Source organism: Typha latifolia, chromosome 8 (genome assembly GCF_019914945.1).
Source record: "Typha latifolia isolate L0001 chromosome 8, TyphaL0001v2, whole genome shotgun sequence".
Lineage (NCBI taxonomy): Eukaryota > Viridiplantae > Streptophyta > Magnoliopsida > Poales > Typhaceae > Typha > Typha latifolia.
In genome coordinates, this window is record NC_133093.1 from 21,111 (window position 1) to 43,188 (window position 22,078).

Below are 22,078 nucleotides of genomic sequence, written 5' to 3' on the forward strand. Positions count from 1 at the left end.
TATTTATTAAAGATAAAATTGTAGAATACTGCATAAGCTTATAAAATAATGTCCCTTAGAATTTATACAAAGATATGAATAAAATAGTTGTATTCACTCTTTTGGTAGATTGTCTTAATTTTTTTAAGTTATAATATTTAAATAAATTTTAAATTTTCTAAATGATCGAATTTAAAGATATTCATTGGATACGAAATTTTAGAGATTTAAATAAATTTTTTAATGTATATAAAATAATATAAATTAGGGTTCATATTGAAAAGATCGTAAATAAAAACTTCAAAAATTGTAGTGCAAATTTTTATTTTTTAAATAATAGAGAAAAGGATGTGGAGAGGAGTAAGAGCTCAATTTATTTTATTTATAAGCGAGAGTAAATCGGTTAAAACTAGTGAAAATATAAAGAATTTGAATGGAAAATTAAGGAAGAAGAATTTTATTTATTTAACTTTAAATACATCAAATACATCTAACTAGCTCATAGTATGACATTTCGAAGAATATAATAATATATATGAAATGTGAAAGATTTTCGGTGGCAATTACGTAAAAATCTTCATTCTATTTATCACAACCGCCTCAGCCTCATGCCGACTCGTTTACGGGTATAACAAGTAGATGGGACTGATGGCTGATGGTGCGTGCCCTAAATAGCATATCCCAGCAGCTTGAGTCTTGAGGAACAGAAACGAAAGCGTTTGTGGCCCTTTCAATCGACCTGCTTCAGCTTCAGCTTCCGTTTCAGGTGGATCTCTTCGGCTTTAGGGTTTAGGGTAAGCTCCCAGTCCTCCTCTCAGTCTAGTCTCTTTTACTTCTCTTTTGCCATCGTCTCTTGGTTTTACCATCTTCCTCTTCCCCTGGATTCACCTCGCACCTTCTTCCTTTCTTATTCTTTCATTTGGTTCTCTACGTCGGTGTGTGTGTGTGTGTGTTTCATGGACTTCTTTTGTGGACAGGATAGTAGCTAGATCCTTCCAGCGCCATGGCTCATTTGGGAGGTGGTGCCGAAGCCCACGCTCGATTCAAACAATATGAGTACCGAGCCAACTCTAGCCTTGTCCTGACCACGGATTCACGGCCACGCGATACCCATGAGCCAACCGGTGAGCCCGAGTCTTTGTGGGGGAAGATCGACCCCAAGAATTTTGGGGACCGAGTGTATCGTGGAAAGCCCCCCGAGCTCGAGGAGAAGATCAAGAAGTCGAAGAAGAAGAAGAAGGAGCGTGACCCAGCGATCGATCTTGAAGAAAGGAAGGACAGCAAGCGGCGCCGCATCCAGGAGGAGAGTGTCCTTTCGCTAGCCGACGATGCAGTATACCAGCCTAAGACCAAGGAGACCCGTGCAGCCTACGAGGCTCTACTCAGTGTTATACAGCAGCAATTTGGTGGGCAGCCTCAGGATATTCTCAGCGGGGCAGCTGATGAGGTGTTAGCCGTTCTGAAGAATGACAAGGTCAAGAACCCTGACAAGAAGAAGGATATTGAGAAGCTGTTGAATCCCATCTCAAACCAGCTCTTTGATCAGCTTGTGTCTATAGGGCGGCTCATCACTGACTATCAGGACGCAGGTGATGCTGCTGGTGCAGCTGCAACGAATGTCAATGATGTGACACTGGATGATGACATTGGCGTTGCTGTGGAATTTGAAGAGGATGAGGAGGAAGAGGAGAGTGACTATGATCAGGTAATTGTTGTCACACTGCTCATCTTCATTGTAGTTCTTTTATTTAATCAACCAACTGATATTAATTTGATATGTCCATTCTTGTGTTCAGGTGCAAGAGGAATCAGAGGATGAGGAGGATGCACAAGAATCCAATGGTGCTGGTGGCATGCAGATGGGTGGAATAGATGATGATGATATGGAAGAAGCCAACGAGGGGCTGACCATAAATGTTCAAGATATTGATGCTTACTGGCTTCAAAGGAAGATATCTCAGGCATATCAAGAGATTGATCCTCAACATAGCCAGAAGCTTGCAGAGGATGTGCTCAAAACAATTGCTGAGGGTGATGACAGGGAAGTGGAGAACCGGCTAGTAATGCTATTAGATTATGACAAATTTGACCTTATCAAGTTGCTGCTTCGTAACCGGCTCAAGATAATATGGTGCACTCGCTTGGCCAGGGCAGAAGATCAAGAGCAGCGCAAGAAGATTGAAGAAGAAATGGTGAATATGGGACCAAGTCTTGCTGCAATCTTGGAGCAGTTGCATGCCACAAGAGCATCTGCAAAGGAGAGGCAGAAGAATTTGGAGAAGAGCATAAGGGAGGAGGCTAGGCGGTTAAAGGATGAAAGTGTTGGAGCAGATGGGGATAGGGATCGGAGGATTGTTGACAGGGATATGGACAATGGGTGGTTGAAGGGTCAGCGTCAGTTGCTTGACCTTGATAACATTGCTTTCCATCAAGGGGGTCTTCTAATGGCAAACAGGAAGTGCGAGCTCCCTCCAGGTTCTTACAGAACCCCTCATAAAGGATATGAAGAAGTGCATGTGCCAGCTTTGAAACAGAAAGCATTCGCTCCTGGAGAGGAGCTCGTGAAGATATCTGATATCCCGGAATGGGCTCAGCCATCTTTTGAAGGCATGAAGCAATTGAATAGGGTTCAGAGTAAAGTTTATGAAACTGCTCTTTTCACACCAGAAAACATTCTTCTCTGTGCTCCAACAGGTGCTGGAAAAACCAATGTCGCTATGCTTACAATTCTTCATCAGATTGGTTTACACAGGAAGGATGGGGTTTTAGACAACAGTAAATATAAGATAGTCTATGTGGCACCGATGAAAGCTTTGGTTGCTGAAGTGGTTGGAAATTTGTCTCATCGCTTAAAGGCTTATGATATTGTTGTGAGGGAACTTAGTGGAGACCAAAATCTCACCCGCCAACAGATTGAAGAGACTCAGATAATTGTTACAACACCTGAAAAATGGGATATTGTCACTAGGAAATCTGGGGACAGAACCTACACTCAACTGGTGAAGCTTCTTATAATTGATGAAATTCATCTTCTTCATGATAATCGAGGTCCTGTTCTCGAGAGTATAGTTGCTAGGACAGTTCGACAGATTGAGACAACCAAGGAACTTATTCGTCTAGTTGGTCTGTCTGCTACACTTCCAAATTACGAGGACGTAGCACTGTTTTTACGTGTTAATCCATCAAGAGGTCTCTTCCATTTTGACAATAGTTATAGACCCTGTCCTCTTGCACAACAGTATATAGGTATCACTGTAAAGAAGCCTCTGCAGAGATTCCAGTTGATGAATGAAATTTGTTATGAAAAGGTTATAGCTGCAGCAGGAAAACATCAAGTACTAATCTTTGTACATTCGAGGAAGGAAACAGCTAAAACTGCTCGGGCAATTCGAGATAATGCGCTGGCTAACGATACATTAGGTCGGTTTTTAAAGGACGACAGTGCCAGCCGTGAGATTCTTCACAGTCAAACAGAATTCGTCAAGAGTAATGATCTTAAGGATCTTTTGCCATATGGGTTTGCAATCCATCATGCAGGAATGGCAAGGGTTGACCGAGATCTTGTTGAGGAGCTTTTTGCTGATGGACATGTACAGGTGTTAGTTTCCACAGCCACCCTTGCCTGGGGTGTAAATCTACCAGCGCATACTGTTATTATTAAAGGAACTCAGATCTATAATCCGGAAAAAGGTGCATGGACAGAACTAAGCCCTCTAGATGTGATGCAGATGCTTGGTCGTGCAGGCAGGCCCCAGTATGACTCCTATGGGGAAGGCATAATCTTGACAGGACATAGTGAATTGCAGTACTATCTCTCGCTGATGAATCAACAACTCCCTATTGAAAGTCAGTTTGTGTCGAAATTGGCTGATCAGTTGAATGCAGAGATTGTCCTGGGAACTGTTCAGAATGCTCGAGAGGCATGTACCTGGATTGGCTACACTTATCTCTATATACGCATGCTCCGTAATCCAACCCTGTATGGTTTGCCGGCAGATGTCCTGGACAGGGACAAGACATTGGAGGAAAGGAGGGCTGATCTGGTGAGTTAAAATGCTTCACTTTTACGGGTGCATGTTATTTGTTCATATTTCATAGTGTTGGTTTGTCTTAGCTGAATCCTTTTTAACTCAATTATAAGTTTTTGGTTATCTTGAAGTTGAGGGTTTGCATTTCCTTTTTTTCCTACTTGGATGGGGCATGGAATTATTATCTTCTACATGGAGTCATTTGATAGGTGTGTGGTATGTCTTTAAAGGAGTCTAGTTAATCTCTCAAGAGGGATGCTACGGATGCAAAATAGGCTGCACTATTGTGATGATGATACAGAACTAATTGATGCACATAAACAACTAGATGCATCAGAACACAAGCCTAAGGAGCTACAGAATAATACAAATAAACTATTGATACATACAGCTCAAAGTATTACCATTTTAAATCTGAAACTTCTATTAAGTTTGAATTCTGAATGTAAATGATCTAGTGTGTAGCTGAACAGAAAGAATTGTTATGGATAAACTAGGAGTTGAAAGAATTAGGTCAAATAAGTTCTGGCATTTAGTCAATAATAAGCTTTTCAGATAATAATTTTGTGTAAAAGGTCTCAGAACAAAGTTTCAGATTTTGGATGTGCTTTAATTTATGCTTGCACTACACAGACCATAAAACCTTTGTCCTCAATGGCTTTAACAGGATTTCCTTGGCTTTAGCAGAAGATAGCAACACTCAGCAAAAGATAGGGAGAATTGGATAGGAGAAATAACTCATTTGTTGATGTAGGAGATAGTAGGAGAGGTAAAGAAGGGAAAAGGAGAAGAACTCAGTGGACAAGAGGAATGAAGTGAGGGAGAAGTCACAGCTAGTATGCAAAGAGAAGGGGAGGAAGGTGATTTCAGCTGTATAGATAGTAGGAAAAGAGAAGGAATGGGGAGGAGGGGGAGAGAGGTCACACACAAAATCTGCCTTCTTTTTGTTGCATCTGGTACATTTTAAAATTTGTGTGGCCCAATTAGGAATAATCTAGGAGTCCCTATTGGTTAGATTTAGGACTCAATTAGGGAGGATCAACTCAATAGGAAGCTTAATCGGTTCCTATTTAAGTTGTAGTCTTTCCATCTTGACCTGGTGGAATAGCTTGTTAGGTCATCAGCCCTTGAAGGATGTCCTAATTTGAGGTGGGAACAAAATTTTCCCCCAAAACAATGTGCGTAGCAATTTTGGTTAATGGAAGAATGTCCAATTTTTTCTTCTTGCCCAAGAAACAGATCACTGACTTGGTGGTCAAGTATAACTCATTCCTTTCTATAGTTGAACTGGTAGCTCAAAAATTGGTACGGGTTTCAGCTTAACAAAATTTGCTCCAATTGAACAATTGACCCAAAATCAGACCTAATTAAACAAAATAAAGGAAAGTAAGCCTAAGGGCATGGATTGAACTTCGAAGTAAGTGAACTCACATCAAACTGCGAATTGGATTATAAGCAGACCAATTGATCTCTAATCCAACTTAAAGCTGATTGAGCAGTGTTGCAATACTAGTTACCTATAGGCAAGGATGGCCGTGCCGGTCCGGCACGACCAAGTGCTGTTCGGTACGGCCTCGTGCCGGTCATGTGCTAATGTAGAAATATTTTTTTAAAAAAAATTTTATTTCCATCAATTTTTATCAAATCAACTTTACTTATTTTTTTAACAACCATGATATGACATGGGAAACCTATTTTTTTTAACTTTTTTTTTATTTTCATCAATTAACTTTTGTCATTTGTTATTTTTGAAATGACAACTTATTTGTCATTTTTGAAATGATAACTTATTTGTCATTTTTTAAAATTGGAATGACAACTCATTTGCCAGACCAGAAGAAAAAAAAAAGGGACTATCTCAAGCTTAATATGATTACAGTCAGATGAGGGAAAGACTTGAGTCTATAGGTAATAGGACATCAGGAGAGGTGCGCCCACAGGATGATATGAGTTCATCATCATTACCATCATATCAATCACACTTACCAGAGCCGCAACACCCTTATTATACTCCATATCCACAATCTGTATATGCTTATGGTGTGTTTGTGCCTGTGCCGGTGCCGGTCGTTCCCGTGCATATTCAATATTCATATCGTATCATCGAAAAATTATAAAATTCTTATTTGTATGAAGACTATGTGAGATGTTATAATGAGCAATATTATCAGTGGATGAGTTTTGAAGAATATCGACAGTATTTAATGCAACATTCCAGTGTTATTTATGTGCCAGCAAATGAAGTCTTTGATCCTCCTTGTCATTCTATGTTCAACTAGATATTAGTTTTAATTATTGAACTATTATCAATTATATATTGAATGTTATTATGTGTTCAATTATATTATGGAGTATTCAATCATATTATGGAGTGTTTAATTATTAATATTAATTTTAATGAATGCATTCAATCATATTATGTGTTGAATAATATTTATATTCAACTGTTATTTTATCTTTAATAAAATAGGTTATTTACAAAAATAATCTAAACATAAAATATTGTAATGTAGATTTTAAATTTTAATACATATATTTAGACAAAAAATCAAATATTGACATACCAAAGATCAAAAAATATCTCTAAATATCCTAAAAAATTTATTAAAAATATTATAAATATGTGCCACTGCCATCACTGCCTATAGGTCTAGGAAGACTGGTGTCTCTTTTTACCATTGATTTGATAGCTAATTTTACCATGGGAAATTTCTTTTGCTGCTCATCTATTATAGTTAATATTCAATAGAATAGAAGGATCTCTGATTAATAGTGTACCTTCCATTAAGTCACTTTTTCTCTTAGTATACCTGTACGAAATATTCTTCTGCTTCAATTGACTCATTCAAAGAGATCAACATTGATATTCTTTGATTTCATCATTGAGATGTATTTTAAAATCGTTCTTCTCCAGTTTTTTTATCTGGCCTACTGGACCTCACTCCTTTGGTACAAGACGATGATTATTTTGGTGTTTTGATATACTGCAGATCCATTCTGCTGCAAATATATTGGACAGAAATAATTTGGTCAAATATGACAGAAAGAGTGGATACTTTCAAGTGACAGACCTGGGCAGAATTGCAAGTTATTACTATATTACTCATGGGACAATATCAACATACAATGAGTACCTGAAGCCAACAATGGGCGATATTGAGCTTTGTCGATTATTCTCCCTGAGTGAAGAATTTAAGTATGTAACAGTAAGGCAAGATGAGAAGATGGAGCTGGCAAAGCTTTTGGATCGTGTACCAATTCCTGTCAAAGAAAGCTTGGAAGAGCCTAGTGCAAAGATCAATGTTCTGCTGCAAGCATACATATCTCGACTGAAGCTTGAGGGGCTTTCCCTTACTTCTGATATGGTCTACATCAGACAGGTACTTTGCCGTTTTTTGTTTTGGATACTATTGAATTTCTTCATACATGAAGATGAATAAGCTCCCCTTGTTTACTTGTGCTATGTCATCTTTGCAGAGTGCAGGCCGCCTTCTACGTTCACTATTTGAAATTGTCTTGAAGAGAGGATGGGCTCAGCTAGCCGAGAAGGCTTTGAATCTGTGCAAGATGGTTGATAAGCGCATGTGGAGCGTGCAAACTCCGCTGCGCCAATTTAATGGGATACCAAATGAAATTTTGATGAAACTGGAAAAGAAGGATCTGGCCTGGGAGAGGTATTATGACCTCTCATCACAGGAGATCGGTGAGCTTATTCGTTACCCGAAGATGGGGAGACAACTCCACAAATGCATACACCAGCTGCCAAAGCTAAACCTTGCAGCGCATGTTCAACCTATCACTCGTACTGTTTTGGGTTTTGAACTGACAATAACACCCGACTTCCAGTGGGATGATAAAGTGCATGGATATGTGGAGCCATTTTGGGTTATAGTCGAGGATAATGATGGTGAATATATTCTTCATCATGAGTATTTCATGCTTAAGAAACAGTATGTGGATGAAGATCACACTCTGAACTTCACTGTGCCTATCTATGAGCCACTTCCCCCTCAATATTTTATTCGTGTCGTATCAGATAAGTGGCTTGGATCACAAACAGTTCTACCCGTCTGTTTCAGACATTTGATTTTACCAGAGAAATACGCACCACCTACTGAATTGTTGGATTTGCAACCTTTGCCAGTGACTGCATTGAGAAATCCGTCATATGAAGCTCTTTATGATACATTCAGGCATTTCAATCCTATCCAAACACAAGTATTTACTGTCTTATACACTACTGATGACAATGTGTTGGTTGCAGCTCCAACAGGCAGTGGGAAAACCATATGTGCAGAGTTTGCATTGTTGAGAAATCATCAATTGAAGCTCCAACGGGCTGTATACATTGCTCCAATTGAAGCTCTTGCAAAGGAAAGGTACCGTGACTGGGAGGAAAAATTTGGAAAGCGCCTTGGCATTCGTGTGGTGGAGTTAACTGGTGAAACTGCAACTGATTTGAAACTACTTGAAAAAGGACAGATCATAATCAGTACACCTGAGAAGTGGGATGCTCTTTCCCGTCGATGGAAGCAGCGGAAACATATTCAGCAGGTCTCCTTGTTCATAGTTGATGAGCTTCACTTAATTGGGGGAGAAATGGGTCCTATCCTGGAAATAATAGTTTCTAGGATGAGGCGTATTGCTAGCCAGATTGACAGTAGAATCCGTGTAGTAGCACTTTCAGCTTCACTTGCTAATGCTAAGGACCTTGGGGAATGGATTGGTGCCACTTCTCACGGCCTTTTCAATTTTCCACCTGGTGTGCGTCCTGTACCACTGGAGATACACATACAAGGCATGGATATTTCAAATTTTGAGGCAAGGATGCAAGCGATGACAAAGCCTACATATACTGCTATTACTCAACATGCAAAGAATGGTAAGCCCGCTCTAGTATTTGTACCCACACGCAAGCATGCAAGGCTGACTGCATTGGACTTGTGTACATATTCAAGTGCTGAGGGTGGGGAAAAGCCTTCTTTCCTTCTCGGATCAGAGGAGGAAATGGAGTCTTTCATTTCAGGTATCAAGGAAGATGCTCTTAAGAGGACACTCCCTCTTGGTGTTGGCTACTTACATGAAGGTCTTACTGACCTTGATCAGGAAGTTGTAACGGAGTTATTTCTTAGTGGAAGGATACAAGTTTGCATTGCAAGCAGCTCGATGTGCTGGGGAAGGTCCTTGCCAGCTCACTTGGTTGTAGTCATGGGGACCCAATACTATGACGGGCGAGAGAATGCTCATACCGATTATCCTATAACTGATCTTCTGCAGATGATGGGCCATGCTAGTAGACCTCTCAAAGATAATTCTGGGAAGTGTGTCATCTTGTGTCATGCTCCTCGCAAGGAGTACTACAAGAAATTCCTTTATGAAGCCTTCCCTGTGGAGAGTCATCTGCATCACTTTTTGCATGACCATTTGAATGCTGAAGTTGTTGTTGGTGTTATAGAGAATAAGCAAGAGGCTGTGGATTATCTTACCTGGACTTTTATGTATCGGAGGCTCACGAAGAATCCCAACTACTATAATCTGCAGGGTGTAAGTCACAGGCATCTCTCAGACCACCTCTCTGAGCTGGTGGAGAATGTGTTGAGCGATTTGGAGTCGAGCAAGTGTGTGGCTATTGAAGAGGATATGTATCTTAAGCCTCTGAACCTTGGGTTGATTGCTTCGTATTATTATATCAGCTACACTACGATAGAGAGATTTAGTTCATCTTTAACCCCAAAAACTAAGATGAAAGGACTTCTGGATATTCTATCTTCTGCTTCAGAATATGCAAACCTTCCGATTCGACCTAGTGAGGAAGATTCTATAAGGAAGCTGATTCACCATCAAAGGTTCTCCTTTGAAAATCCCAAGTGCAATGACCCACATGTGAAGGCAAATGCGTTGTTGCAAGCTCACTTCTCTAGACACACTGTGATTGGAAACCTAGCAGCAGACCAGAGAGAGGTGCTTCTCGCTGCTCATAGATTGCTTCAAGCAATGGTGGATGTTATTGCAAGCAATGGTTGGCTTACTCTTGCTCTTTCTGCGATGGAGGTGAGTCAAATGGTGACACAGGGCATGTGGGAGCGTGACCCCATGCTTTTACAACTCCCACACTTCACAAAGGAGTTAGCCAAGCGATGTCAAGAAAATCCATCAACAAGTGTTGAGACTGTTTTTGATTTGGTGGAGATGGAGGATGATGAACGGCGTGCATTGTTGCAGATGTCTGATTCTCAGTTGCTTGACATTGTCAGATTTTGCAACCGCTTCCCTAACATTGATATGGCTTATGAAATCCTGCACAGCGAGGATATAAGGCCTGGGAAAGAGGTAGATTTGCAGGTTACCTTGGAACGTGATCTTGAGGGGCGATCTGAGGTTGGACCAGTTGATGCTCCCAGGTTTCCGAAACCTAAAGAAGAAGGCTGGTGGGTTGTGGTTGGTGATAGCTCCACCAATCAGTTGCTTGCGATAAAAAGGGTCTCACTTCAGAGGAGAGCAAGAGTCAAGCTTAACTTTAATGCTCCTGTAGAAACTGGAAAGAAGACATATATGATTTACTTCATGTGTGACTCCTATCTTGGCTGTGACCAGGAATATAGTTTTGCCATTGATGTCAGAGAAGCTGGAGGAGATGGAGATAGGAGCGAGTAAACAAATATTCCTAGAATTGTGGCAGTTCCCGGAGGCTTTATTACAACTTTTTAGTGGATTCAGAAAATTAAGCCTGAGTTTCTGTAAAGCTTTGCTGTGGCCTATTTATTGTTGTTATTGTTGCCCCTTCCCTAGCTTTGAGGTTCTGTACTTTGGTAATGCTCTATTATTATCGTTTTGTTAAACATATGCAGATGAAACATATAATGTATCTTGATAGGATGATGCCTCTCGCGATATCTGTGGGAGTTCTATTTCATTCTGAATTAAGACTGATAGAGTACTATTTCATTCTTAAATTGGATAGACGTGCTGAAATGGTCAAGGCTTATTTCGGTTTTGGGCAAATTAACTATATTAACTTGCAAAGATTAAGCTTTTGGTGAGATTTCTGGACGAAGCTTTTTATTAAGTGTTGATAAAGTTTGAAGTGATCTGTTTTGCATGCAACGAAGAATGGCATTCATATGTTATTACTGACTGAAACAATATTTCTTTAATGGTTTGAACCCTGTATTGAGGCAAAGGGAGAGGAAGTGGAAAGAAATATTGTTTTATTTTCGTCATTTCTTTCTTTAACCGCAATTACAAACTGAATCTGGATTATCAAGTCGTTATCCATCTTTCGATCCGCTTAGGCAAACAAAAGAAGCTCCTTAATGATGTGTGGACAAGGATTGCCACGAGAGATATTCGACAAATTTCCCAAAGGGCCCTGTAGGGTTGGCCCTGTATGACTCCGATCTTTAAAGAGACTTGTTTTAAAAATTCGGGATATATGTTTCAGGTTTCAGTTTATATTTTTATTACAAATTTTTTATTTTATTATTTTTTGACTGATTTGCTCTTGTCTTACCTTTTAAAAATTTCTAATAATTTTAATTTTTATATGATAAAGTACAGAGAAATAATAAGATAAGTTCTGTGAACATTTTTTAAACTTTTTGTCTCCAAAATTATAGAAAATTAAATAAGCTTTTCAATACATATAAAATATTATAAATGAAATAGACTTACGTTGATAACTTGTTGGTAGACAGACATAATTTTATTATTTTTAAGTTATAATATTCAAATAACCTTTAAGTCTTTGAAATAATTAAATTTAGAAATACTTATTAGAGATAAAATTAAAAAAAATTAAAAAAAAAATAAGATTTATCAACGTATATAAACTTATACTAGTCAGAGCTTTTACGAAAAAAATATGAATATTAAATAATTGAATTTAAAGATATGCAATTTTAGAGAATTAAATCAGCTTTAAAATATATGTAAAAAAATATTGATAGGAGCTCATATTGAAAAAATCTTGACGCTAGAAACGAACAAAAACTTTAAAAATTGTATTATAATTTTTTTTTAAATAATAGGGATGAGGACAGAGACAATGAGAAAGAGTTAAAAAAAATGGCCATAGCTCTTCCCAGATGAATTTAGAAACATGTCATATCATTTCATGTACACCATTAAATGAAAAATGAAAGTTAACGTACCAATTAAAAAAAAAAGTGAAATAGAAAGAATTTATAATGAAAATATAAAATAAGTGGTTCAGTTGATGTCACTCAACCACCAGCCCTAGCAAGACTTTTGTGGGCCCCTGCCACTAGCAGATTAATTATACGGCGTGGAAATTAAACAAAGTGGAGAGAAATAAGAAACAACTGACCACTTCGCGTTCGTCCAAATTATAGAATAGCTGGTGATGTCGTCGTCTACTTTCTTATTTGCAGAAGCAGTCAACAAGCCGATCAAGTCAATGGAAATTAAGCAGCAGCAGCAGCCGCCGCCTCGGATTTGATACTAATTATTCGTTCCTGCTATATCTCATCTTCATCTTCATCATCTTCTTCTTCTTCTTCTTCTTCGTCTAGCATAGAACCGCGTAGATCTGCAGTTTACTGATTGGAGGAGAGGTGAGAGGAGAGAGATCTAGAGAGGATGATGAAGCACTCATCTCCTTCTGGTCCTCCTATTTTGTTGTTGATGTTTGTGATGTACCTACAGTTGTGTGGGTACTACTATTGGCCCTGCCAAGGCCAGCAGGATTACGAGGATAACAAGCAGCTGGACTGCGATAGCACCAACGCCTCCTCGACGCTGGGCTACGCCTGCGACGGCGGTGGGCTCAGCAACTGCACTTCCTACCTGACCTTCCGATCCCATACCCCCTACACCACCCCGGTCACCATCGCCTACCTCTTCTCCGCCAACGCATCCAACATCTCCGCCATCAACGCCATCCCCGACGTCAACGCCGTCTCCACCGACAACCTCGTCCTCGTCCCCATCCCCTGCTCTTGCACTGGGAACAACCAATACTACCAGCACAACGCCACCTACACCATCAAGTACGACACGGAGACCTACTTCATCATCGCCAACGACACCTACCAGGGCCTCACCACGTGCCAGGCCCTCATCGCCCAGAACCCCTCCCACAACAGCCGCAACCTCACCGTCGGCCTCCAATTGCAGGTCCCCGTCAGATGCGCCTGCCCCTCCGCCAACCAGACCGCCGCAGGATTCAGGTACCTCCTCACCTACCTCGTCACCTGGGGCGACGACGTCCCCACCATCACCCAGCGGTTCCGCTCCGACTACCATGCTGTGCTCGACGCCAACAATCTCGCCTCCGACTCCACCATCTACCCCTTCACCACCCTCCTCATCCCCCTCAAGACCTCGCCCACCAAGTCCGAGCTCGTGACTCCTACCCCTCCCGCCCCGCAGCCCACCACAGACAACAGCAGCGATGATAATAATAGTAGTAGTAATGATTCAGACAGCAGCAAGAAATGGGTGTTCGTTGGAGTCGGGATCGGAGTCGGCCTCCTGCTTCTGTGCGGAATTGCAGGTGGGTTAATCTGCTGCTTCTACTATCGGCGCCCTGATCTTATGGGCCCAGTAGCAGCAGCAGCAGCAGAGCCACTGGTGGAGGGGGATTTATCGGGGGTGAAGACGGGAGCGGCGACATCAGTGGTCTCCAACGACATCCGCAACATAATCGATTCCCTGACGGTGTACAAGTACCAAGAGTTGGAGAGGGCGACGGGATCATTCGGGGAGGATCACAGGATCAAGGGTTCTGCAGTGTACCGAGGGGTGATCAACGGGGACGAGGCCGCGATAAAGAGGCTGAAAGGGGACGTCTCCCACGAGATCAACATTCTGCAGCTCATCAACCACTCCAATGTGGTCAGGCTCTCCGGCTTCTGTCTTCATCAGGGCAACACCTACCTCGTCTACGAGTTCGCCCAAAAGGGATCCCTCGCGGACTGCCTTCATCACAATCACCATAACCTTAACGGTAACGTTGTGATGATGAAGAGCAGCAGCAGCAGCGGCAGCATTAAGGAGGAGGAGGAGGAGGAGGATCTTAATAATGGAAATTATTATGTGTCATCATCATCATCCTATTCCTCCAACTGCAGTAGGGTACTGAGCTGGAAGCAGAGGGTGCAGATCGCGCACGACGTGGCGGACGGGCTTTACTACCTGCACAACTACACAAACCCGCCTTACATCCACAAGAACCTCAAGAGCAGCAACATCCTCATCGACGCCGACTTCAGGGCCAAGCTCTCCAACTTCGGCCTCGCCAGGGCCTTATTGCTACAGCCCACCGAGGAGGATTCCGAAGAAGGGGGCTCGCCACCACCGCAGCTGACTCGGCACGTGGTGGGCACGCAGGGTTACATGGCTCCCGAGTACCTGGAGCACGGCCTCATCACCCCTCAGCTCGACGTCTTCGCCTTCGGGGTTGTCATGCTCGAGCTCCTCTCAGGCAAGGAAGCTACCTTCTCCAAGACCAAGACCAAAACCAAGAAGGATGAGGAGAAGAAGAATAGGAGGGACTCGGTGGCGCTGCTGTGGGAGTCGATCGGGGGTATCCTCAGTGGAGAAGACGCGAAGAGTAAGCTGAGAGGATTCATGGATCCGTGTCTGCAGAGGAGCGATTACCCCTTGGATTTGGCCTACGCGATGGCCGAGCTGGCGATGCGGTGCGTGTCGCGTGAGGCGGGGTCTCGTCCCACCATGGCTGAGGTGCTCGTCTCCCTCTCCGCCATCTATAACTCTGCCTTGGATTGGGATCCTTCCGACTACGACAACTCCGGTTCCATGGCCCAGGCCAGGTAATTACAAGTAGCAAGTAGTAATATAGCATTATTACTTACATGTCGTATTTAGAAATATATATACATATATACTTATATGTAGCTAGGTGAACGAACTATTGAAATATATTATTATTATTATTATTTTCTCAAGGACAAATTATATGTGAATTTTTGTGTGTTAATCTTATAATTACTCTTTTGTGTTTGACACAACTAATTTTTTGCATCTGTTGTTTCACACTGACTGGAGGAAGATCAAGGAAGTTGGGCAGATAGTGGAAAAGAGAAAAGGATTTTATCGTGAATGATATAACTAGTCATTTTTATGAAGAAGGGATTTTTTTACAAACTACAGAGGACTTAGACGGTAGAATAGGATAGGGTACGCCTTAGATCCAAAGCCAGTAGGAATTTACTTTACTTTGACAAACCCGAATGTTTATTTTTTTGGCCTCTCTTGGGAGCTTTATAGCAATTTGGGCATACATTCGTCTATTATTGGCCCTCTTTAGCCAACATTTGAGCTCCACGAGTAAGGTGAGGTGAGTCGGTACGTCCTTCACATCATGAATAATTTAGTTACAATAACCAAACTGGTTAAATCTACATTTTGACTGAATGGAAAGGAAAAAAAGAACTGAAGTGAGAGCTTTAAAGTTTTAACTTGAGCTTGAAAAGGTTATCCACAAGTACAGCCATATCGGTGCGCTTGCTTGGCATAAAAATAAAAAAAAAAGAGTCACAGATCTATAAAGAACAATGATAAGTATTTGATATCAAGTCCAAAGAAACCGACACAAGTCATGGCACGCACATGAATTGGCAGCTTACTGCTTTCACTCCTTCAGTTAGACAGATATTGATTCCTATCTGTGAACTATGAAGAAAAGAGGAAAAACATTTAATTGCTACCATCAACCAAACCCCACACCCCACAAGCCTATTACTGGGTTTCTTTATTTGTTCCAAAGAAGTCACTTTACCATTGCAGCATATATAGCTCCTCATTGCAAGTTACTTCTTGATTTCAGGGCAAGGTTTTATCGCATCACCAGCATGAGTGATCAGAATAACCTCAGAACCTAACATAACATCGATTCTTAACAGAAGAAAACAGTCGATTAAATGCATTGCATTTGTGAACTTGATGAACTATGGACACACTTGATCAAAGACAGACAGCTAATAGGCAACACTACAAGACACACAACACCTACCTCCCATTTGTGACCCTCACAGCCTAATATTTTGCCTTTATATGCCCTTGTCTACATATAACCTCAACCATCAGTGGGGGCGGGGGTCTCGAATAAGGCTGATTCCTCCTTCAAGAGAGCAAATTAGCACGGCCTACAGCTAACAAGATTTCAAAATATAAGAAGCTTGCTTGCTATTAACCTCATCCTAGACTACAATGCAGCCAAAGATATGAACTAGCAAATTTTGCAATAGCTGGAGAGGAGGCCATCCATGGACCACCGCCACCTCCCTAAAAATGTATATCCATCTGTGTTCCTCCGTCCTATCTACGATCAGAGACCACTGAGTTCCTCCTTCTACAGTACCAATTTGCAGAATTGTAGATCCATCAGACTGCAAATGGACAAGCTACCGCTCATTATCTATGCCTTGCAATTATTGAATCCGACTCATTGTTTAGATACCCAAGCAACAAGGAAGACAATGGCTCTCTGAACACAAGAATCCTTCATCGACACTGTATGAATTGCTAAGTGATCTAGTTTAAATGGAAAAAAAAAAGGACTCACAAAGTCACAAGGTAAATAAATTTATACATAAAAGAGTTTTTTACAGGGCCTCAACTTCACACTGAAATCTAAGATATAATGGCATATATATGCCATCACCCTTCCCTGGTCTTTGCCTTCTTTTCTTATCTGTCAGATTCTCCAGCCAGATACCAGGGAAAAAGGAGAACTCTCAGTCATAAACTATGGTCATTTCAACATCAAAGAATGCCAACACCTCGCATGCGATAGAGCTGGATTATGTATATCATATAAAATGATTTCAAGAAGTTGGGGTTTGGGTTGGGATTCTAAATGCTATACTTGGATAGGCCCAACTGTTTGCTCCTCGAACCGCTTGATGGTTTCAGCCATGCGCTTCATGTTGTCATCATAGACATATGGGATTTTCTCGAACCATGTTGCATTGCCTCCCGGTGGTATTGGCACAAACTCCTGGCATGGCTCACCCAACACATTAATGGAGTTATGGTAATGGTAGTAACGGATAAGTGATTCCGTCTTGTGAGTGGTATTCCCGATGACATTCTCTGACATGTGAACTCCAGTAGCATAGGCATTTCTTGCCTGAATTGCATATTTGCGATCTCGCCGCACCCCCGTGATCGAGTTCCGAAATACTAACTTCTCAAATCCCCACTTCCTGGATATCAATTGAAAGGTAGATCATTCAAAATCTAATTCATTAAAAGGAATAAAAGTAAGAGCTGAATACAAACTGGAACTTTGCATATCCTCCTCCTATGACGCAAACAGAGGTAAAAGAAACAATTGAAAGGTGGATCATTCAAATTCTGATTCACTAAAGAGAATAAAAGTAAGAGCTGAATGCAAAATAGAACTTTGCATATCCTCCTCCTATGAAGCAAACAGAGGTAAAGAAATAATTAAGTGTTCCTTAAAATTTTCGTACAAGGGTTTCTGTTATATGTTATTAAAAATGTGAATCTCTAAAATAATTTATACCATCAAAAGCATAACTATTTTTTCCTTTTTTTTTAAATAAAATCGAAAGCTTACCTGAAAGAGAAGAAATTATGAAGACTTCCCTGACCAACTAAGATGCCAGATTAGAGCAATATCAACATATTTGATTGTGTTATAAGTAATAAGAAATCAAAACATATGAATAAAATTAACAGAGGAGCTAAAACACAAGCTTCTCTGAGAAGAGCCTTAATCTGAGATAAACTTAATCCACCCAATACCTCAAGCACACATAAACATTTCAGAAGCTAACAGTTACAAATGCTATATTTCACCTTTTACCTCTAGATAGGTACCTATCTAACATATGAATAAAATTAACAGAGGACCTAAAACACAAGCTTCTCTGAGAAGAGCCTTAATCTAAGATAAACTTAATCCACCCAATAACTCAAGTGCACATAAACATTTCAGAATGTTACAAATGTTATAAGTAAAATTAACAGAGGACCTAAAACATATGAATAAAAACATATGAGAAGAGCCTTAATCTAAGATAAACAATGTTATATTTCACCTTTTACCTCTAGATAGGTACCGGAGAATCCCAGGAATAGCAATCTTTTTATCAATAGTCTGTGAAATACATTGCATCGAGTCTTTTCTTATTTAATGATGGAATATAATGAACATTTATACTATACTCTGGATAGCTAAGAGCCTAAGATAGTGACCATAACTTAATAGAAAAAAAGACTGCAAATTTAAAAAGTAAATGCACTGCATCTTCTGTTAATAATATTCATATAGTTAAAGGACATGACTGAAATAGAAATTAAAAATGTTTTAAAGAAAAAAGTGGGGATAGAGAGAGCTCACTTGGAGTAATCCCCCTTGGAATCCAGCACACAGAGCTTACTGGACATGGGATTCTGCTCGATGGTGAATTGGGTGTAGGGAGACAACTCCGCCAGCACCAACTCCAGAGTTCTTCCATCCGGCAAGTAAATGTACTCGTCCACGTCAAAAAAGAAGGTCCAATTAGCGGCATGCCGGTACCGGTGCAAGCAATCATTCACCACCAAGAACTGGTTATAGTAGTATCCGTCATACTCTGCTTGGCCCCGGATGTCCTGGAGCGTCGCCCGCCCGGCCCTCAGCCAGGGTTCCAGCACCGCCCGCACGGCGGGGCTGACTCCGCCGGCGTCGTGGAAGACGAAATGGGAATTGGGTCCAAAGAAATGGGCGTGATAGGCCATCCACTCCCGAATGCGGCTTGCGCTGAGATTGCCGTAGAGGGAGGAGCCGCAGTACAAGTACTGGTACTTGTACGGAGGGCGGAAGCGGGACTCGTCGTAGGAGCCGGGAGCCTCCTCCAAAGCGACGAACTTTTCGTACTTCCTCGGGGACTGAGAGTAGTAGGCGTAGAGATTGAGCTTGCCGCCGGCGTTGTCGGCGTTGGGAACGACGGGGAACGTGCAGTTGACGACGACGGCGGTGTAGACACGGCCGTAGCCCCAGTCGGGGAGCATCTTATACCCCTTGGCACGGATGGGAAGAGAGGAATTGGTGGCTGACGAGTTGGGGTTGGGAACCCACTCGCATTTGAACCATGGCTTGCCGAAGACGTGGGTGGGCTTGGAGGCGAGTCCGATGACGGCGAATGTGTACGGCCCGCCGCGGTAGGCGCCCATCTGGACGAAGAGGGCCGCAGCGCTGCCGTAGGGGCGGAAGACGCGCTTGTTTGGGTCGAAAGGAGTAGTAAAGGTGAGATTTTGGGCAGCAATGGAGGAGGTCGCGAGTTTCTTCTGCTTGGGGAGGAGGGGATTAGAGGTAGAGGTGGAGGCGGTGATGTTGTTGGGGAGGCGAAGGGGACAGGAGGAGGAGGAGGAGGAGAGGTTGGAGGCGAGGAGGGATTCGTAAGGCTGAAGTTGCCAAATGGCCATGAAGAGGGTGAGAACCACAAGAATGGCTATGAATGTTTTTAGATCGTAACAGGAGATGGTAAGAGGGGGGTAAGCCGAGCTTCCATTATTACCACCTCCTCCACCTCCATCTTTCCTCATTTTTTTTTTAAAGTTTTTATGGAGTACAATGGTGGTGGTGGAGGAGGAGGTGCTCTTCCTTCTCTCTCGCTCACTTCGTCTCTTCCTCTCTCTTACTCTCTTTTCTCTCGCAGAATATTTTCTCTATTCCCTTCTTGCCTTTTTAATACTAGAGAAGAGGATGAAGCAGAAGCACTCACTCACTCTCTCCGCACTTTTTTTACTTTAGAGAGAGAGAGAGAGAGAGAGAGAGAGAGAGAGAGAGACAAAGGTAGGAGCAATTTAATGGGGGTGTAGGGTTTTATGGTGGGGTCGGAGAGAATGTCGCTTTAATTTCTTTAATTTATAAAGATAAATAATGCAATTATTGATATGAGGCTGTGATAGCAGTCATACATAATAAATTGATATATATATATATATGTGTGTGTGTGTGTGCGGTTAATCATTTAGACACAACTTTTAACGAACAAACAAAATTAGACACTGGATGAAAATAATACAGTAGGTGTGATTTTTTAAATTGATAATTTAAATTATTCTTACAGTGAAATTGGATGATTTTATAATAGAAACATGAAACGAAAGAAAACATAGCTATATGAAAACTATGCAAGATTTATCCTACAAAATATTCAATAGATGATCTAATATTCAATTTATACTGCACTTACTTTCTTTTGAAAAGGTAAAAAGCAAAAAATAAAGCATAAAAAACATTTTACACAAACAAAGCGAGATTGGGGTCCGAATAAAATGAAAATCTAAGTCAAAAGCTTAAGGTCATCAAATCTGTTGCACTTTAGTACATGTGGAGGGAGAAAAGGAATGGGAGAGGAAGTGTCGGCAGTGATTATTGCATGCCTTCAATTTTTATCTCTATTTAGATTTTAATTTGATTAAGGGGATATATATATATATATATATATATATATATATATATATATATATACCCTTTAAATCTCTCATATTATTTATGTGAATACTCATTGGAGTTAATAACTATTAAATATTTTAAAGATTTAAAGATAAAGATATTATTATTTTAGTATTTCTCTTAGTTAATATATATATATATATATATATATATATATATATATATATATATATATATATATATATATATATATATATATTGTAAGTGTATACTGGCAAAAGGAGTTATCCAGATACTAGTGTTAGAGTTCCACCACGATTCACGTGCGCATGCTTCGTTTCTGACCATACTCCATGATTTGGGTATAATGAAGGGCTATGAATATTATAGCATATATATTCTTCTTCTTTTTTTTGACAGAGAGAAATGATAGCATATATACATACAAACAAGTGTGTATAGAATTGTTGAGGCCCTGGCACGGCCAGGGCAGCAATAGAAAGAATTGATGAGTTGGAATGAAGTGGTGTCGGATGAGAGCTAGCTGCACTTTGTGTTTGTGGCTACAGGCAACACCAACAATTGAATTGGATCCTCCCATTCCCATCTAGCTACTATCTAAGCTATGCATCACAAAACTAGTAAGGATCTTTGAGTTGGATCTGGTCGCCCAACAGTTGTATACCCTATATGGTTTTCAGCAACAAAAGCTATCTAATATGCATTGTCAAAAATAAATAAGCATTGGCTCAGCTGAAGCTTGGATTGAATGAATTGAGTTGAGTCTTGTTAAAAATTAGTTTTGAGCCAAGCATGAGTCTAAGCCAACTCGCTCACGCTTGGCTCAATAATTATATATATATATAATTTATAACTATTAGATTTAAAATGTAGTGGCTCATCTCTCTCCATATAACCAACAAAAGCTCTATTCCCACTGAATCACTTATTTCTCATTCTTCACTAAATCCCCTCCTACTCTAAGATTTGCAAAGTTGACATATCTTCTTATCTTCACCTTCTTTGCTCTCCTTCTCCTCTTCCTCTTCCTCTTCCTCTTCCTCTTCCTCTTCCTCCTCTTCCTCTTCCTCCTCTCTCTCTACCTTTACCTCCTCTCCAAAATGGAGAAAAATATTTTCTCAAGTCTATACGTACCCTACCCTCTCCTAGCCACCTCCTTTATTTCCTCGCCAACCATATTGATTTAGTCAATTAGATTGCCTCTTCGCTTTCTACCACCTTGACCAACATCTTTTGCTTTCGCAATCTCAGCGGCGTCCACGACATCATCACTGCCAACTTGGCCAACGTCAAGCTCATGCTTCACACCCACTTCGATAAGTACCCTAAGGGCCCCTCTTCATCTACAACCTCCACAACTCCTCAGCCAAAGCATATTCAAAATCAACGGTGAAATATAGTGACTTCAGTGCAAGATCATGTCAAACGTTTAGCACGAGACCCAATCCTACCTCTTATTACTCTAGGCCACTTGCACCAAATTCAGACTCCTCCTCCTCCTCCATCTCCAAAATGTACCCAAACGCTTCACCTTCAACAACATGAGCAAGGTCTCCCCTTTAACCACAATTTGCCTATATTAATTCCCTGCTCAAGAAAATATATGACTCCAACATGCATCAGCTCCTCCTCGGGATATGCATGCGTTGCTTTG

General features: G+C 41.0%; 3 protein-coding genes across 3 annotated transcripts; 2 read left to right on the forward strand and 1 right to left on the reverse strand.

The window, feature by feature from the left end:
- Nucleotides 1–597: 597 nt before the first annotated feature.
- On the forward strand, nucleotides 598–10,960 carry LOC140793541 (DExH-box ATP-dependent RNA helicase DExH12-like). Its single transcript, XM_073145065.1, has 5 exons — nucleotides 598–773; nucleotides 957–1,684; nucleotides 1,776–4,022; nucleotides 6,998–7,387; nucleotides 7,485–10,960. The coding sequence occupies exons 2-5, from the start codon at nucleotides 983–985 to the stop codon at nucleotides 10,659–10,661; spliced, it is 6,516 nt and encodes a 2,171-aa protein (XP_073001166.1). The 5' UTR covers nucleotides 598–773; nucleotides 957–982; the 3' UTR covers nucleotides 10,662–10,960.
- A 1,142-nt stretch (nucleotides 10,961–12,102) lies between these two features.
- On the forward strand, nucleotides 12,103–14,972 carry LOC140793550 (protein LYK5). Its single transcript, XM_073145076.1, has one exon. The coding sequence runs from the start codon at nucleotides 12,606–12,608 to the stop codon at nucleotides 14,802–14,804; it is 2,199 nt and encodes a 732-aa protein (XP_073001177.1). The 5' UTR covers nucleotides 12,103–12,605; the 3' UTR covers nucleotides 14,805–14,972.
- Nucleotides 14,973–16,558: 1,586 nt separating this feature from the next.
- On the reverse strand, nucleotides 16,559–19,751 carry LOC140794287 (galactan beta-1,4-galactosyltransferase GALS1). The gene is made up of 2 exons (XM_073146259.1): nucleotides 18,361–19,751; nucleotides 16,559–17,197 (listed from the first exon to the last, which is right to left on the reverse strand). The coding sequence occupies exons 1-2, from the start codon at nucleotides 19,545–19,547 to the stop codon at nucleotides 16,852–16,854; spliced, it is 1,533 nt and encodes a 510-aa protein (XP_073002360.1). The 5' UTR covers nucleotides 19,548–19,751; the 3' UTR covers nucleotides 16,559–16,851.
- Nucleotides 19,752–22,078: the final 2,327 nt, after the last annotated feature.

Excerpts from the sequence above, each read along its gene's own strand:
- LOC140793541 (XM_073145065.1), top strand. The coding sequence starts at position 983 with ATGGCTCATTTGGGAGGTGGTGCCGAAGCCCACGCTCGATTCAAACAA. Across the intron at positions 1,685-1,775 it reads AGGAGAGTGACTATGATCAG|GTGCAAGAGGAATCAGAGGA; the intron begins GTAATTGTTGTC and ends TCTTGTGTTCAG. Across the intron at positions 4,023-6,997 it reads AGGAAAGGAGGGCTGATCTG|ATCCATTCTGCTGCAAATAT; the intron begins GTGAGTTAAAAT and ends GATATACTGCAG.
- LOC140793550 (XM_073145076.1), top strand. The coding sequence starts at position 12,606 with ATGATGAAGCACTCATCTCCTTCTGGTCCTCCTATTTTGTTGTTGATG.
- LOC140794287 (XM_073146259.1), bottom strand. The coding sequence starts at position 19,547 with ATGAGGAAAGATGGAGGTGGAGGAGGTGGTAATAATGGAAGCTCGGCT. Across the intron at positions 17,198-18,360 it reads TCCAAGGGGGATTACTCCAA|GAAGTGGGGATTTGAGAAGT; the intron begins GTGAGCTCTCTC and ends ATTGATATCCAG.